This window comes from Gopherus evgoodei, chromosome 10 (genome assembly GCF_007399415.2).
Source record: "Gopherus evgoodei ecotype Sinaloan lineage chromosome 10, rGopEvg1_v1.p, whole genome shotgun sequence".
In the NCBI taxonomy this organism is placed as follows: domain Eukaryota; kingdom Metazoa; phylum Chordata; order Testudines; family Testudinidae; genus Gopherus; species Gopherus evgoodei.
The window spans coordinates 33,395,543-33,414,063 of record NC_044331.1 but is presented as its reverse complement, the minus strand read 5'-3'; the positions used below and the strand labels follow the sequence as shown (position 1 = coordinate 33,414,063).

The following is an 18,521-nucleotide window of genomic DNA, read 5'->3' as shown; positions in this document are numbered from 1 at the left end:
TGTTGGTGGCTTGCCTCTAAAATGAACTTTGGGTTGAAGTTCTGTAGATTATGTACCCGTACCACATAACAGGTTTAGCGTTTTAAATAAATATTTTGTGTATAACATAAATATTGATGCTTAAACAAGAAAATGTCTATTTTAGCAGAGGTGATGTTCACCAAATATATCAGAATATTGTTAAAATATATGCTCGCTGTGCAGAACAGTAAGAAGGTTAGGACTTCGAGTTAGAGCATCAAGAATACTATTACAACTCTGAGAATGTGTGTGGGAAAACTAGTGAGGATTTTAGGAAATATAGGTGAGAGACACTTATGCATGATGGCCATTTTTGTGCTCTAAATTTAAGTTATTACTTGTTAGTGTAATCAGATAGATGCCTCATCTATGTAATGGTGGATAACCTGTAACAGGTACCACAGTTTTGGGGTATATCTTCAATGTCCAATTGTTTTCCATCTGGCTTACATGTAGAATAAAAAAAAAAAGTAAGCTACAAATGAGACTCTTTATTCTTAAAGATTTCACCAATCATTTTGAATACTGTGATGACTATAATGGCTGCCATAAAACCAAAGGCCAAGGAAGAGGATTCCAAAGGGACAACAAGTGATTCAGGAAACTTGTGGGATGTGAAACCCATTAACCAGTGCAATGCTTGGTTCCTTGGTGTTGATGTAGCCACGGAAGCAACTGAAACTTTCACGGACAGTGAGCATGCTCTGAAAAATGAGAATTTTGACGTGCGGGTGCAGTCAGTTCAAATCACCTTGGAATGTGGTCTGGGACATCGTACTGTTCCTTTATTATTAATAGAATCAGCATTTTCAGGAACACTTAAAAACTGGTCTTCCCTGTTGGGTGCCACTGCCGACTTGACACTGGAGGTAAGTGGGGTCAATTCATGCTTCCAAATTAAAATTGTTACAGGCAGAAAAATGTTTTGAAATGCTAAAAGACAATTGTTGTTTGATGTATATGTAGTAGTGCTTAAAGTGCTCAGTAACTATTGAGCTAGCATTGTACTAGTGCTGTAAAAATGCATACATAGTAAGGCAATACTCCCAAAAAGTTAATTGCATTAGAGACAATGCAGTCAGTGTAAGAACTGATAACAGGGAGAGAAGGAGGGGCAGCAGACAGGAGAAACCATTTAAAATGTAATGTGGCTTCATAGTCTTATCAGTGTGTGCATAGCTTGATTCAAAAAATGTAAACAATTAAAAAATCCCTATCAAATAACAATTGTCTGCCTTTCTACTTTAACATTTTTGCATTTCTTTTGGGATCTTAGTGGTGAACCTCATCCCCCTTAATCTCTATGGAAAAGGTGATCTTGGGTGTGCGTGATCATGCTTCATGTATTTTCTCTTCTCCATAAAGGCTGTGTCTACACTGTGAGGTAGCGGTGTGATTCTCATTCCTGTAGACATAGGAGCTCTAGCGCTCATCAAACTAGTGCATTGAAACTAGTAGTGTAGCCATGGTGGCAGCAGCAGCATAGGTTAGCCAGCCTGAGTACCAGCCTGCCTGAACCCGATGTGTACATACTGTGGGCAGTAGTCCCTTGCTGATGCTGCCTGTGCTACTGCAGCTATATTGCTGTTTTTATCAGGCCAGCTCAATGAGGGCTGTTGAGTATGTCTGTGCAAGCTGGGAATCACACCCCTAGCTTGTAGTATACTTGTAGCTGCAGACTATCAACAGCTACTGCATCTATCTCATGGTTGGCTAGTGTTTAAAATATTATCTATCGCCACATCTCCTTCTGATGAATTCTCTCCGGGGGAGGGTGTGGAGTCCCATATGGGGTTGGGAAGTCACCAAGACCCCACACAGTTATTCCATCCTCTCTGGTGCTGTCCAAGTGGCAGGAATGGGTCCCTGCAGCTGGGGAAGGTGAGAAAATCCATTAACTTGTTAGTGGACACATGTTAATGAGTCGTACATTAGATATCCCTGTAGTTCAAGATTGTAAATGTGCTGGCAGGGGTCTATCTATTACCTAATGCTCTAATCTCTTTCCTCACACATCCCCACCCTGTGGTCAATTCCCAACCCCACCAAACAGCTCAAGAGTCCAGAACTGCTCACACTGTTAAGACTTCTGCGTCTCCAGATGCTGCCCACTGCTGCTGTGGGAGAGGACAGTGGTTAGGTTAATGAATTAGGAATTAACTAATAGACTAACTGGAATTATCAGAATGTCTAGGCGAAGTCAGATTTAGAGCTAGTTACAATTTGTAAGTGAGAAAAAAGTCATGCTATGAAAGGTAAGGAAACTAAGCTTGGTGTGCAGTCTGTTATCTGTTTTTTAATAAAAGATATTCATTAAACACATTAAAAAGGTCTGTTTTTCTATTAATTAATATTAAACCCAATGAAAGAACCATTATATGAAATTTTGAGTTCGAAGAAATGCATATGCTTTCATGACCTGGTAATATAACTGCTATAAAGAATGATCTAACAATACGCTTTGCTTTCCAACTGAATTTTAATTTTCTTTCAGGTTCATTATTACAATGAAATTTATGCAGTGTGGGAGCCTCTTATTGAACGAATTGATGGAGGAAGGAAACCATGGAATTTAAAACTTGAAGTATGGAAACACAACAGAAAATATATGAAATATTCATTGTCAATATACAATTTTTTTAACATGTTCATGCATTAAGATATTGACCCATGACCTTCCAGATACTGTCCTCTTTGACTGAGGATATGTGTACACTGCAATTAAAACCCCATGGTTAGCCTGTGCCAGTGAACTCGGGCTGCAGGGCTGTTTAGTTGCACTGTAGACTTCTTGGCTCGAGCCGGAGCTGAGGCTCTAGGATCCTGTGAGGTAGGAGGGCCCCAGAGTTCGGGCTGCAGCCTGAGCCTAGAAGTATAGACTGCAACGGAACAGCCAACAGCTGCAGCCCTGCAAGCCAGAGTAAACTGGCACAGGCTAACTGTAGGTGTCTAATTGCCGTGTAGACAGACCTGTCAGGGTTGAAAATGCTGAATATTATTTGCGGAATTCTCAAAGAGGCTACCTTCAAACTAAATATAATAGCCTCTTCCTTGTACATGATACTAAATGCTTTATACTGGCAAGAGGGGCAACACAAGCTTTCAGGAGAACTTTCAGAGATAATAGTCGCTGCTAACTAGTGATTAAAAACATCTTGTGTAGAGGGGGAATTGTAATTACCTACACTTCTTAGAGATGCTGTTAGGCCTAGGTGGAGAAAATGCTGCCTTTGTGGATATTGCAGTGAGCCTAAGTGCACTTTAAAGTAACAGCCCTGTACTTTAAAGAGCTCTCACCTGGTACTGGTTTTGGATTCCAATAAATCTTTGTCCCCCATAGGCAGATTGTATCCCATTTTTTAAATAACATTTGCACTTGGAAATTGTGAATAAAACTGTTTTAGTATATGAGAGAATTTTTACAGCCTCTTCCAGTTTCTGATGGATTTTGGGACCCTGGATATTCAAGTTAAAAATAAATAAATAAATAAAATAAAAATGTAAGAGCATAACAAAGAACTAGTCAAAGCTAGAAGAACTAGTAAAAACTGAAGGAGACAAAATAATTAAAAAAATCAGTATCACGCAGTGATGCTACTAAAATACTTCTAGCGATGATACTAAAAACCACTTTAGGACAAAAAGGTGAGGAGGTCTCTTGAGGAGAACTCTGGTCTAGTCTGAGACATAGGGAAGGCAGCAGAAAAGCACTTCAGGGGAGCTTACCTCTTTGTACTGCTAACAAGACACTAGAGCCTAAGGAGGCATCTTCAAAAGAGAGAGGCCCAGCTGATACGATAAAGGTGAAGAGAAGAGCCAAGTACTACTTTAGACACCTTGGAAATGACTGCAATTACCACTTGAGATGTGAGAGCCTGAATATTGGTGGTAGTGGAAAAACTCTTAGCCTTGCTTATATTAACAGCTAAAAGCCATTGGATTATTTTCCTGAATGAAAGTGCAGAAAACAGTGCTATGTTAACTTTTAATGTTGGTGGGTATGAATTAAATTATGCATACAAGATCATATTAAAGGAATTTGCTGCTAATTTCTCAACACGTTTGTGAAATATGGTTTTAAGAGAAAATTGCAAACCTGCATAAAGTTACCTATGGTAAATTTGGAGAAACAGTTTGTGTTCATACTTTTAAACTTAGACAAAGAGAAGGTTTAATGCTGTTGTTTTTTTCCCTTTAGATAAAGACTAACCCTGTGCAAGATAAAAGTTTGATACCTGGGGATGATTTTGTTGTTCTTCCTGAAGCACAAACTGCAGTTAACATATCTTCAAAGGATACAATGAATATAACAATATCCAAATGTTGTCTTGCTGTTTTCAGTAATTTAGCCAAGGTAATTTTAATAAATACGGGACTTGTCATGAATTAATTTTGTTTGTGTCCAGTCCTGAATTCTTATTATTAGTGTTCTGCTCGGCCAGTCAGGTTGAGAGTCCACTCACTTATTTTATGTCTTTGGTGATGGGGTGAATTTTTCCTTTTGCCATACAGTTGATTCTTCTAGCTATTAAGAAGTGAGTTTGACTTGTTCAACTAGAAGCCAGCTGCTCCCTTGACTATGAAAATGGAGGTGCTGACATGGGACTTAAAAAGGGAGAAAATGTGGGAGGGAAATGATTGAGTGGGAGTTTTGTAACGTAATCTGAATTGGTACAATAGAAGCAGCCCTTCCCCATGGTGCATGATCATGGTCCTTGGTCTCTTCATTATAGGGTTGCTTTTCAATAGGCATACTGGGGAAAAAAGATACTTGCTAACTGTTGGCATTTCAAATTTAATGGAGGCAAGCCTCTGCAGCCCACCAGTGTGCTAAACTTCTATTGTATTTTCCTCTTATTCTTGAGGAAGTAGGCCATGCTTGTTCATGTCCCAGAAGATGTTCTATTTTATGGATATTGCTCACTGATACTTTACTAAATAAATATAAATTGGGTTTATCTATGTAGGTGATAATTACATCAGACTTCTTATTCATACATTAACAATGATCATATAAGTTATAATAAAGTTAGTGTAATTTACATTTTAGCATGGTGAAAATGACTCGTATATTAATGTATATAATACCAGATTACTTCAAAATACTGAACATTGCTTTTATACAACTATTCCAAAAGCACATACTTTGTGATATACAGTATATAATGTTGCTTTTGTAAAGAACGTAGTATTGTGTATGGATGTTTTTATGTTAACTGGTTAAGATGTTTTGTTCCATCATGACAACTATCCTTTAAAAATCTTATTGTTCTTTTTTACAGGCATTTTCTGAAGGGACTGCCTCCACTTTTGATTATTCTTTAAAAGATAGGGCTCCTTTTACAGTGAAAAATGCACTGGGTGTCCCTCTGAAAGTGCATCCTGCCATCAATCTTCGAGTGGTTGGTTCAACTTTAAAAGAAGATATTCATGATGTAGAAATTGGTCAGAAATTGGAACTGGAATATTCAGTTTTGGAACCTCTGCATCGAGGAAAGCTGTCCGCATTATACCGTCAAGAGAGCTGCCTGTTCACTTTGAGCTTAGGTAGTGTGCAAGAGATAACTGTTGGTAGAAATTGTGCTTGGTGAAGAGATTCAGGGGAGAGTTACTAGGATAGTCCATGGGCCACGTACCATGTGGTCAAACTTAACCACTGAATTTCCTTGTTCAACCTGGAGACAACTGCTAGCCGCCAGCTAGCAAGTTCTTTACTCTTGCCCTGCTGGATGTTTCCTTGAGCCGGGGTTGCCACTCTATAGGCAATTTCTCGTGACACTGACTTGGGTGCTGGGAAAGGAGGAGTGGGGAAAATTCAAGTCCCTTTTCCTTTACTTCCCAAATAGAACTAAAGGTTAATACGAAGCACAGGCAGGTAGAACATGTTGCCACTCCTTCAGAGAACTAGGAGAGCTGATGTGACTGCAACTCAGCTGGCCTGCTGACCTCCCCAATGGAGATCCATCTGTTACCACTCACTTTATATAGCTAGATTCAATCTCTTTGGAATAGTCAGGAGTTCCCACATGGCAAGTTGTACTGGTCAATTCCTTGGAGGGAGTACGATAGTGCAGATCCTACTATACTGGCATTCCTCCATCTCCTCCTTATTTAGAATCTTGAGTTGATTCTATGTGAAGGACTTCAATTCATTCACCTAACAAATAGCTGAGCGGGCTTCATGATCTACATCCTTTAGGTAGCAAGGATCCATTTTAGAGGCTGGTGGTATCATACTTGGTTTTCCCAGCCATTATTGACTCAAAACTTACTTTTAATTTTCCCTTCTGGTTAACCATGTTCTAGTTATTGTGGGCCAGAAACACAATCTCTGAGGTTTCTTATGTTGGAGGCTATGGGGTAATTGTATTAAGGGGCTGGCATTGCATGCTTGCTTGAAAATGGTAATGGTTTGTTCAGTAAGTTTGCAGAATCACATAGCAGTCTTGTTTTGTAAAACAGCACCTCTAGGATATTCAGAAGTGGCAAACATCCCTATAGCAAAACCAGGCCGACGATTGCACAGCGTGCGAACTCCTCTTGTTGACCACTCAGACTCTGTTCTGGTACAGATAGATGCAACAGAAGGAAATAAAGTTATTACCATACGGTCTCCTCTGCAGGTAAAATCTATAATAAAATGCATAAAGTTAAATAAGATCAAAGCCACTGCTTAGAGTTTGTTTACTTCTGGAGAGTAACTTGGACTTCCTTTTTTCTTAAGACATTTTGAGATTATTCTCAGCAAAAGGCAAACAAAAACATAAAATATAAGTAATTATTTCATAAATGTAAGTAGTATTGTTTTAAATTTACATTTGAGATTGTAATTTTAAATATGTAATAGGATTTGAATGGAGACATTGTATGCATGTGCCGGTATAAAAATCTCTTTTATGTTAAATACCTATAATTGATAGAAGTGATACCATGGCTACATTCACTTTAAAGATGGTAGTTATTAAATTGTGGCTTAAACTGGCTCTCGTGTAGCTCTAAGCTATATGTTTGCATCTTGCAGTACAAATTACATATTGAAATGTTTTCTTCCAAGCAAATAATATTGTTAATTGAGTAGCTGCAAAGTAGTATGATTGTGGTAGTGGTGTTTTGATGTTTCACATTGCTTTTTTTAGGTTTATGTACACATTAGTTACTTTCTGAGGACAAATCTTTGTAAGTTTCAGTTTGCAAAGGAGCATTTTAATTGGATTTACTGATTTTTGTACATTATGTATAGTTGATATTTTCATTTTGAAATTTGTGAACTATATTTAATGAGACATATTCATTTTTATCATAGATCAAGAATCATTTCTCTGTCCCATTTACAATCTACAAGTTTGTCAGCGATGTTAGACTGCTGGAGCCAATAGGAGTATCTAAACCTGAAGAGGAATTCCATGTTCCTTTAGATTCATACAGGTACGCTTATTCTGTTATGCCAAATCTTTGTGTGTGATGTGAAATCACCATTATTTGAATCCAAATATTTTTTTTTTTTTTTTGCCAACTCGGTCCATTAGTCTTACCAGGTACCACTCATACTCATCTTGTTCTGGGCTTTTGTCATGATTGAATTGACAAAAACCAAATGCTATTTATTTTTTAAAATAATGATATAATGCAACTGGGTGCATTTTTAAAAAAGCCCCCAAAATAGTAGTCATGAAGGGCAAATGGCCTCTCAAAATGGTCACCGTTTACGTTTGTGCAGTTACTTGTGTTGCATGAACACAACCATGGTTATTAGTCGTATTTTGTGAACAGTTACACCTTTTGCCTAATCATAACTGCATTTGCAAATCTAACTTTTTTTATAAATCTGACCTGAAATAGCAAACCATGAGAGGATATTTTCTAAGATCCAGGGACAAAGTCAATCCATTATCTTTGGTTGGGATGGTATAGCATTTACATACTTTTTCATTGAAACATTTTGGCTTTTTAGGTTGTATTTTTGAATCATTGTTTATTTCCATTGTTTACTTTCCCGTCCCCAATTTTTAACTCCTTTTTTTCCTTTTATAGTGTATCTTACTTACAATGTGTTTATATTCAGTTGTTGATGTTTGTTGTGGATTTCAGTGCTTTGAGACTTGAGAGAATGTTGAAGCTGCTAAACACTTGCATGTCAGTGGAATTCTGGTCTAAAACTATGGGATATTAGATCTGTGAGCCTTACTTAAGCAGAAATTTCAAAAGGTGACAGGTTCTCATCTGAGTCTCCAATATCCATATTTTCATTGAGGTCTCCAAGTATCACCGTTCATTTAACCTTCTGTCATCCTGTGTCTGGTGAAACACTCATCAAGATGAAATGATATATCCAAAGAATCATAGGCTAAACCAGAATTAAACAGTGGAATCCGAGTCGGACCTAATTAGAAATAAACTGCATTTAGTGTCTTGTAAGGACTCGGTTTAACCCATCAGTTTCTATTGGCTTTACAAAATTTAGAGTTCATAGATTCTAAGCATCCCAGGATCACATTATTTCTTTTGCCAACAGTGTCACACTGGGAGCTCATGTTAAGCTGATCTCAACTGCAAAATCTTTTTTAGAGTCACTGCTTCCCAGAGTAGTGTCCCCAATCCTGTACGTATCGACTATGTTCTTTGTTTCCCAGATGTATATGTTTTACATTATTTGCTTGCTTCCAGTTTATCGAGTGACCTAGATCACTCTGAATCAGTGGCCTGTTCTCTTCATTATTTATGGCTGCCCCAATTTTTGTGTCATCTGCAAATTGTATCCGTGATAAGTTTCCTTCCAGGTCCTTAAAAAAAAATGTTCAATAGCATAGAGCCAAGAACCAGTCCCTGTGGGACCCCACTGAACACAGACATGTTCAATGATGAGTTACCATTTACAATTGTATTTTGAGACCTATCAGTTAGCCAGGTTTTAATCTGTTTAATGTGTTTATGTTCATTTTATATTGTTCTGGTTTTGTAAGAAAATGCCACATGTTATCACGTCAAACATTTCATAGAAGTCTGTTACATCAACACTATTACTTTAATCAACCAAACGTGTCATCTCATCAAAAAAAGATATCAGGTTAGTTTGACAGGATTTAATATCTATAAACCCATGCTGATTTGCATTAACTACATTATCCTCCTTCAGTTCTTTATTGGATTGCCCTATCAGCTGCTCCAATATCTTCCCCAGGATTGCTGTCAAACTGAAAGGTGTCTGCTTAGCCACTTCATCCCATTAGCCCTTTTGAAAAGTTGTCACATGAGCTTTCTTCCAATCTTCTGTCCCCAGTGCTCCAAGACATGTTAAAAATCAGTATTAATGGTCCAGTGAGCTCCTCACCCAGCTCTTTTAAAACTGTTGGGTGCAGAAATGTGTAACTTTAGTAGCTGCTGTTGAACATCCTCCAGAGGTACTAGTGGAATGGAGAGAGTGTTACCATTCCCTAATGAAGCTATATCGTGTTTTGTCCTCAGATACAGAACAGAAATATTTATTTAACACTTCTACCTTTTCTGCATTATTATTGATGATTCTATCATTTCCATCCAATAATGGGCCCATACCATTGTTGGGATTCTTGTTGTTGCTAATATATTTTAAAAACTCCTTATTATACTTAACCCAACTGGCCATAGATTTTTTTCCTTGTATCTATCCCTTGGCTTTCTTGATCAACTTTCTACAATTCTTAACTTCTGATTTATATTTGTTACTATCAGCTTCCTCTTTCTTCCCTTTGCTATATTTTTTTTTAACAGCTGCCTTCATTTTCCCTCTAAACCAGGTCAGTTTATTGCCAACACTGCCTTCTTGATTGCGGGATTGTGGCTTTTTGGGTGTCTAGTAAGGTGTTCTTCATTGATTGCCAATTATTATGCACATTTTTCTCATTAAACTCTTCCTCCCAGGTGATTGGGCTCAATTGTTTTCAGCTTTGTGAAATTGACAGTCTTAAAGAACAAAGTATACTTATTACTGGTCTGGATTTTATTCTGCTTGCATGTTATAAATGTGAACAACTCATGATCACTTGTATGTAAGCTACCATTAATTTTTAGTTCTTCTTCGAGTGCTTGTTCATGTCGATTCCAATCAGGTGTGCTCATGCCACGTGCATGGTTGTTGGAAACTTTTTCCCTGAGCAGCTTCTGTCGGGTTGGCTAGGGTGTGCCCTGGAGTGGCGCCTTCATGGCGCTCAGTATATCACCTTGGTGATGTGACCCCCTCCCCTTCAGTTCTTCTTCTCGTCCGTGGCGGCACTGCAACTATGTCTCGCTTGCTTTGCAAGTGCTCCCTTTTGCTTAGTTACTTGTTCTTCTTCTAGGTTTATTGTTTTGTAGTCGTTGTAGTATTAGTGTTGTTGTAGTTTCGTTACTATAGAGGGTGTGAGCGGGATAGTTTTCACCTCTTCACTGTTTTGGGGGCTCTGGGGCATGCCGTGAACCCACGGTTTTAAGACTTGCAGCACATGCCACAAATCTATGCCAAACAGTGACCCCCATGACTCTTGTCTGAGGTGTCTGGGGGAAGCATATCAGTCTGAGCATTGCAAGATTTGCAGTGTATTTAAACCCAGGGCCAACAAGAAGCGGGTTTTCCATTTGAGGCAGCTGCTCAGGGACCGCCAAGGCTCAGGACCGAGCTCCTCAGTGCAGGGCGCTCTGGTGTCTGTTTGCAGTTTGGTGCTGAGGAAGGACTCTACTGCAGGAGACCCTCGGCACTGGTAATCCCCAGCACCGCAAAAAGGTGCAGCGCCCCAGCACTGCTCCACTTCTCTGGTGCCTCACAATTGCAAAAAACCTGAGAGAGGACGCTTCCCTCACAGAACTCCCAGACTGCCAAGGGACACTTCGCAGCACCCGCGCAAAGACCTGGCTCCCAGGCAGCATGAGTCAGTGCCATCAACTCCGGCGCCCCAGAAGGCACCATTGAGTTTGGCATGAAGTGACTCTTCAGCAAGGCAGGGCCAGGTTGAAGTATTGGAGCCACCCTCCATGCTGGACATCAAGGACAAGCCTCTGGTACTGGTGAGACCGGCACCGTCCAGCGGCAAGCCTGCAATGATGCAGCGCTTTCAGTCACTGGTCTGGCATCATGCCCAGCATCACTCCTGATCACTATTGCCACATCATTCTCCAGCACCATGTTCAATGGGAACATGCCTGGCATTGGGGGCACAGTGCTCCATCTTCCCAGCACCAAGCACGCATTGGCACCAATCCATAATACTCTCAAAAGCAGAACCAGAGCACAGAAGCCGATTGCTGTCACCAGACAGGCAGCACCGGTCATCGGCAAGATCATTGTGGCACTGGTCCCCTGCTTCTTCCCTGCAGCACCGATGACTGACACATGGGGCCTCAGCACAGCCATGCTCTTCATCCTTGGATTCTTAAGACTCTCTGATAGAGACTCCTGCTATTCGAGGCGCAGTCAGCACAGGTTAAGCAGGTGTCAAAGGGATGTGCGTGCGGTTTGGCAGCCACAGTGGCAACCCCCTGCGCAATGGCATTTTTGGACCCACTGGGCTTACCATCAGGTACCCCTTCCAGAAGAGCTAGATCAGTGACCTTGGGACACTTTCCTTCCTAGTCACGTAAAGATAGATCTGCTTGGGGGAGCCGAAGCAACCCTATCTCCCAGGAGTGTGGAATGAGCTTGCAGACCATCTCAGCAGGTCATTTCGTGACCATGAGTGGTCCAACTGTCCAGACATCATAAATTCCATCTTCCAAAGGTGGAGATTTCCCCAGGTATATCTCTGCCACCAAGAGCAACAGGAAGTGCCCAACCTTCTGTTCTTTCCAGAAACACAGCCCAGGCTCCATCTCGGACATGGTCATGCTTCCCTGGGGAGGCTGCCTCATGTATGCCTTCCTGCCAATCCCACTCATCCACAAGGTGCTCCTCCAGATCTGCAGAGACAAGGCAGAGGTGATTCTGCTGGTCCCAGCATGACCATGCCAACATTGGTACACCATGCTTTGGACATCCCTATCGCACTGCCGTTCAACCCTGATCTGATCACACATGACCATGGTTGCCTCCTTCACCTCGACATCCAGTCCCTCCACCTCATGGCTTGGAAGTTTCATGGGTAAACTCAATGGAGCTCCAGTGCTCGGAACAGATGAGGGAGGTACTTCTTGGTAGCAGGAAACTGAGCCATTTAAATAGCTAAGTGGAAAAGGTTCTCGTGGTGGTGTGAGCAGTGCCTCATGCAGCCCCTTTAAGCATCTGTACCGCCCATGCTTGAGTATATATTACACCTGAAACAGCAAGGGTTAGCAGGTTCATCCATCAAGGTGCACTTTATGGCCATTTTGGCATTCCACCCAGGAGAGCTGGGGCACTTTGTATTCGTGACCACTGGTACCTGCTTGGGATCTCTATCTGGTTCTCTTCAGATTAATGGGGGCCCCATTTGAACTACTGGCAACATACTCCCTTCTGTACCTCTTGTGGAAGGTGGCATTCCTGGTTGCCATCACAACAACCAGGAAGGTGTCTGAGTTACACTAATCTCTGATGCTCCCTACACGGCCTTCCATAGGGATAAAGTACAACTCAGGCCTCGCCCAGCCTTCCTGCCCAAGGTGGTGTCTCAATTCCACATTGACCAAGATATATTTCTGCCAGTCTTCTATCCCACGCCACATGGTAGTGCGCAGGAGCAGAGGCTTCACTCCCAAATGTCGGGAGAACACTAGCATTCTACATCGAGTGCACAAAGCTTTTTAGGAAATTGAATCAACTGTTCACAGCGGTGACAGACCGGATGAAGGGACGTCTGGTCTTTTCACAGTGCATCTCTTACTGGATCATGGACTGCATCCGTACCTACTGCAAGCTGGCCTAGGTCCCAGCCCTGTCGATTACAGTCCGCTCAACAAGAGCATAAGCCTCATCAGCCACCCTCCTGGCCCAGGTGTCCATTCAGGAGATCTGCAGATTGGCAACCTGGTCTTCTGTGCACATGTTTACCACCCACTATGCCATCACCTGATATGCCAGAGAGGATGCAGCTTCAGCAGTGCGGTTTTCCAGTCAGTGATTCCTTAACTCCAATTGCACCTCTGGAGAGAGTTTGAGAATGACCTGTTTGGAATCGATGTGAACAAGCACTCGAAGAAAAAACGGTTACTCACCTTATTGTAACTGTTCTTTGAGATGTGTTCATGTCCATTCCAATACCACCCGCCTTCCCCTCTGTTGGAATAGCTGACAAGAAGAAACTGAAGGGGGGTTGGGTCAGCAGGGTCATATATTGAGCGCCATGAAGGCTCCACTCCAGGGGGCTCCATAGCCTATCTGACAGAAGCTGCTAAGGGAAAAAGTTTGCGACAACCGCACACGCGGTGCACGCACACATGATTGGAATGGACATGAACAACACATCTCGAAAAACAAGTTACAAGAAGGTGAGTACCCATTTTTTTTCTGTCATCAGTTCCTCTTTATCTATTAGGACTAGGTCTAATATAGAATTCTCTTGTATTCATTCTCCTGCAAAATCTTTTTTCATCCAGGTTACAAACACTAAAGAATTGACCATCTTATTATAAATATTTCTCATACTGTTAATAAGGTTGTCTATGAATGTCCAGGACCGTGGTTGATTACATTATTCTTTCTGATAATCCTAGTACACTATTTTTCATTGCATAAAGGGTTAATCAGTTGGGGTTTTTAGAGCTTTTTGGTTACTCGGTGTGATTAGGTTATTCTATTTGTTTCATCTAAAATTAAATGTGTTATCCACACTTGTGTGTTAGTGAAGGCTCTATTAGTGGTTTTTGTTTTTTCCATCCCATGTAGGTGTCATCTATTTATTCAACCAACAGGGATCTTAGAAGGTCAGTTTAACGAATCCACAACTTATATTGCCTGGAGAGAAGAGCTTCATAAAAGCAGTGAAGTGAGATGTATGTTACAGTGCCCTTCTACCGAAGTAAGCTTCTTGCCTCTAATAGTCACGACAATTGCTGTTCCTGATCAACTAAACTTTATTGCAACGTCCGGGGAGGACTGGGATCCAGCCTACATTATCCATCTTTACCCAACGCTCACTTTGAGGAATCTTCTGCCATACTCTTTGAGATATTTACTTGAGGTATGGAATTTAAGCAATCGTGACTTTTTTAAAATAAAGTTAAGGAAAACATTCAATGATTTCCATCTGCAAACAGAAGATATTAAGTTATATATATTATGGATTACATTGGCTCTTGGATTCTAGGGCAAGGGATGTAAGCTGGAGTCTTCCTTCATCCCAAGTCAGTCTGAGTGCTCTTGCATGATGAGACTTAGTACCCAGAGACAGTTGAAGTTGTTGTGTTGCCATCCACCTGGAGTAACAAGGGTTAGGGACCAGGTTTTTCTAGAGGATCAAATATTGTTCATAAAAGGAACATTGTTCCCCACTTTTACGTTAGTTTAGTGCCAAGGAGAACCATATTGCTAAATGTCAAAACTGATGGACACTAGATTTTTATTTTCCTGGCTATTAATTTAGGTCTTCATGATGGCCATCTATAACATTTAACTTGGCTAGAAATGTAAAGAAGTTAGTGCTTTTCTTGATAATTTCCCCTTCCCCACTTTCTTGGTGAGATAACACGGAGAAGCATTTCCAGTGTCACATCGGAGGAGAAAATTTGGTCTTGAATTGTTTTGTTTTTTGTTTTGTAAGAGAACAAGACCCCTGAAAGAATGAAATCCTCTTAAGCTTTTGTACAGCAATAGACAGCCTAAAATGACTGCTGTGAGGTGTTTCAGTCTCCTGACCTAAAGGAAATTGGTATTTATCCCCTGATTGACCAAGAAGCAACCTGATGTTCATCACACACATTGAAGAGCACTTGTTAGTGTTTATTTCTGGTATCGCCAGCTGATTTGTGTGTCCTGGCTTCATTTATGAGAGGTAAAATGCATTAATTGCATCTGATCACCATAGGCCCATTTTAGGGCTTCAGAATACCACTACTATATTAGTCTCAAACTAGGAGGGTCTTTGGATGCACAGGTAATTATCAGACAATAAACTGAGTTTTTTGAGAGAGCTCCTGGATCATGGATGTGCCACAAATTTGCCCAATTAAGTTGTTTATATAGTTAATCATGGTAGTTATTAAAAAAAACTTCGTAGGTAGAGCTGGTTGCTAGAGTAATTTCTGTCGAAAAACTTGTGACAAGTTGACTGGAAGGTCATGCTTGGATCCAAAATTGTAACAGGAGTGTAATACCGTATGGAGAGAAAAGTGAGGAACAATTGTTGTCCCTGGGCAGGGGATCCTCTCACAGAAACAAATAGCTCTCAATTTGTGAAACTAAACTTGTATGTTCTAGTAGCTGGAGGAAAAGACCTAGTTAGCTTGCAGATCTGCCATGGGTTTTATGTGTAACTTGAGGCAAGTTGATTTAGCTACTGTGATACCTGTAAAATACCTCTTTAACTGTGAAATAGTTGAATGAAAGGGGTTGTATAAGAATCCCCTTGTTGACAGTTTGATCTGTTTAGGTAATTTGTAAGTGTCTGTCTTTTTTCTCCATCGGCCATACTGAATTCAGTAACACTGTGTTTGGACTTTAGACCAGGGTTTCTCAAACAGGGGTCGCCGTTTGTGTAGGGAAAGCACCTGGTGGGCCAGGCCGGTGTGTTTATCTGCCCCGTCCGCAGGTCCGGCCGATCGAGGCTCCCACTAGCTGCGGATTGCTGCTCTGGGCCAATGGGAGCCGCTAGAAGCAGTGGCCAGTACATCCCTCAGCCCACGCTGCTTCCAGCAGCTCCCATTGGCCCAGAGCAGCAATCTGCAGCCAGTGGGAGCCACAATCGGCCAGATCTGCAGACTGGGCAGGTATACACACCGGCCCGGCTCGCCAGGGGCTTTCCCTACACAAGCGGCGACCCATGTTTGAGAAACCCTGTTTTAGACAAATATATAATATGATGATTAATCATTATGCTGTAATATATTGGCTTGTCCTTGAATTCTTAAGGCTTCCTGTGTACAGTGGGCAGTCATGATAGCCCTGTACTGTGTGTCTGTAATCAAAGATATCCCTTAGTGGAAACTCTAGGGTCAAATGAACAGGTAAGACTTAAAAAGTGGAATATAAGCTATTGCACTTGTTTTGTAGTAACCACTGTTCAGTACTGTATAGTTCTTACCAGTAAACCTCTTAAAAATTGTTTTGTTTTATTTTAGGGAACCGCAGAAGCGCATGAGTTGCTAGAAGGGAGTGCTGCAGATGTTCTTCACTCAAGAATCAGTGGGGAAATAATGGAGTTAGTTCTGATAAAATATCAGGGTAAAAACTGGAATGGACATTTTAGAGTCCATGATGGGCTGCCAGAATTTTTTCCTGTGTGTTTTACCGCCAGTTCCACAGATAGGATGACAATAGATGTCTATATACATGTTAGGCGAGTTGGTAGCCGTATGATCCTGTCTGTGTTCAGTCCTTATTGGATAATCAATAAGACTTCCCGGGTTCTGCAGTATCGTGCTGAAGATATACATGTGAAACACCCAGCAGATTACAGGGACACTATCCTGTTTTCCTTTAAGAAAAGGAACATTTTTAGTAAAAACAAGGTATGCTACCTAATTTCTTTTAAAATATCCTCAAGTGAGGAATTATTTAATTTTTGACATTATTCATGCTTGGCCTTGAAAATCTTACCCTGCTTCAGTATCAATACTTGTTTTAAAAAATCTGTCAATATAACATCTGTATTTTTGTTTAAATTTAGCTCTCCTTTTGGGAAGAGAAATAAACACTAGTTTATCTCTCTTGTCTCTTTCTGTTCCCAAAATCTTGGGGAAGGTTGGGGAAACAAGGGAGCAACTTGTACAGGCAGCGGAGCGTTAGTTCATCCTGCACTGGAGTTCAACTTTTAAAAAAAGAAATGAAAAATGTTGGAAAATGTGAAGCAGTGCTAATCTTGTATTTACAAAAATTATAATAGATACAATTTCCCCTTCAAAATTACAACTCTTATTGTGGGGGTTTGAGCCACTAGAAGGCAATAAAAGCATCTATTTCATTTCTTATTAGATTTTGAAGAGAAGTATATTAAGTGGGAGGGTGGACAGGTGAGATAGTTACTTGCTTTTGATTTTTAAGGCTATCGTTTCTCTCACAGCTGTTTAGAGTCAGTCAATTTAATAGAAGTTCGCTAGGCAAAGGGGTTTGGGTGATGAACATCCCATTAGTTCCTTGTCTTAGGGTACATTCTGTTAAATATGTTAGTCATGATCTTAAAAAAAAAAAAAAAAAAAAAAGTGTTTCTGTGACAAAATAAATGAAACAATTTGTTAGTATTACTTTTTTTCATATTTTTTTGGATTATGTAGGCCGTTAGTTCTGGAGGTTGCACCTTTAAATTGTCAGCAATAAGTGCAGACTGGTCTTGACAGCATCTTTTGGTTATTACGTTGACTTTTAAATAGAAACCACAATCATTTATATATTTTTCTTCTCCCTCTTTATCTACATGCTATGGTCACTAAGGGCTACCAGGGCAGATGGCATATTTGGTTTTGTGTGTTCTTCTATTGATCACCTATCTTCTGATGTAGTGAACCTCTTTGCCAGAGTCAGAGTACTTTGCGGTTTCAGTAACTCAGCTATCTGGAACTGCAGCAGTGAAACTGAGTGACTTTGCTAGTAATACATCATGGGTGGGATTTTCAAAAGCTTACGACCTAGGCGTTGGTGCCATTACACAGTTGGTCTAGATGTTTAATATAATACAATATAGATAATCTTGCTGTCTATCATCATCATGAACTTTTAAGTTCTTTAAATTTACATAAAATGCTTTTTCTTCTGTAGATCCAATTATGTATTTCAACTAGTTCATGGTCCACTAGCTTCTCCCTTGATACTGTAGGAAGTTACGGATGTGTAAAGTGCCCAGGCAATGACAGAGACTATCTGGTAAGGCCTACTTTCTGTATTTGTTCAGTATAGTAATTTGATACAAATAAGTTTAACAAAAGCCAATTTGATATTTCATCTTTTATTTCTTGGGTGCATTCGTTTGTTAACATAATCACACTAGTGTGCATAATACTAGTGTGATGTTTGGTGGCCAGTAGTTGGGCCACCTGGGGATTTAGGCCTAGTTTATGAAAAAAGATATTTAAATATTTGGGCATGGTGAGGCCTACCTTTTCAAAGATGGACATGCCATCTCAGATAAGTTAGAGACACAGATGATCAAGTTGCAAATACTTGATTTATTTGTATAGTGCCTACTACAAGGAATCATGGTTAATGACTGGGAATTCTAGGTGCTACAAATAATAATAAATTCACAAATAATTAATAGTACATACACACTTAATTTTGTTAGTCTTTGAAATATCAGATTAGACTATATACAGTGGTTATCTTAAAAAAAAAAAATCCGATAACTAAATAACATTACCTTGTTTGCAGATATTGAAATAACCGTCCTAGGGGCAAAATGGAAACATTTATAGAGAGACTACAAACATTT

The 18,521-nt window shown here is 40.3% G+C and overlaps 1 protein-coding gene across 1 annotated transcript in view; it reads left to right on the top strand.

Moving 5' to 3' along the window:
* VPS13C (vacuolar protein sorting 13 homolog C) overlaps positions 1-18,521 on the top strand; it is a 131,549-nt gene that overhangs the window by 61,026 nt on the left and 52,002 nt on the right. The window contains exons 38-46 of the mRNA XM_030579044.1: positions 525-890; positions 2,516-2,605; positions 4,220-4,375; positions 5,304-5,568; positions 6,484-6,644; positions 7,325-7,446; positions 13,829-14,123; positions 16,219-16,608; positions 17,852-17,956. Coding sequence (XP_030434904.1) covers positions 525-890; positions 2,516-2,605; positions 4,220-4,375; positions 5,304-5,568; positions 6,484-6,644; positions 7,325-7,446; positions 13,829-14,123; positions 16,219-16,608; positions 17,852-17,956 — 1,950 coding nt within the window. The remainder of the gene's footprint in view (positions 1-524; positions 891-2,515; positions 2,606-4,219; positions 4,376-5,303; positions 5,569-6,483; positions 6,645-7,324; positions 7,447-13,828; positions 14,124-16,218; positions 16,609-17,851; positions 17,957-18,521) is intronic.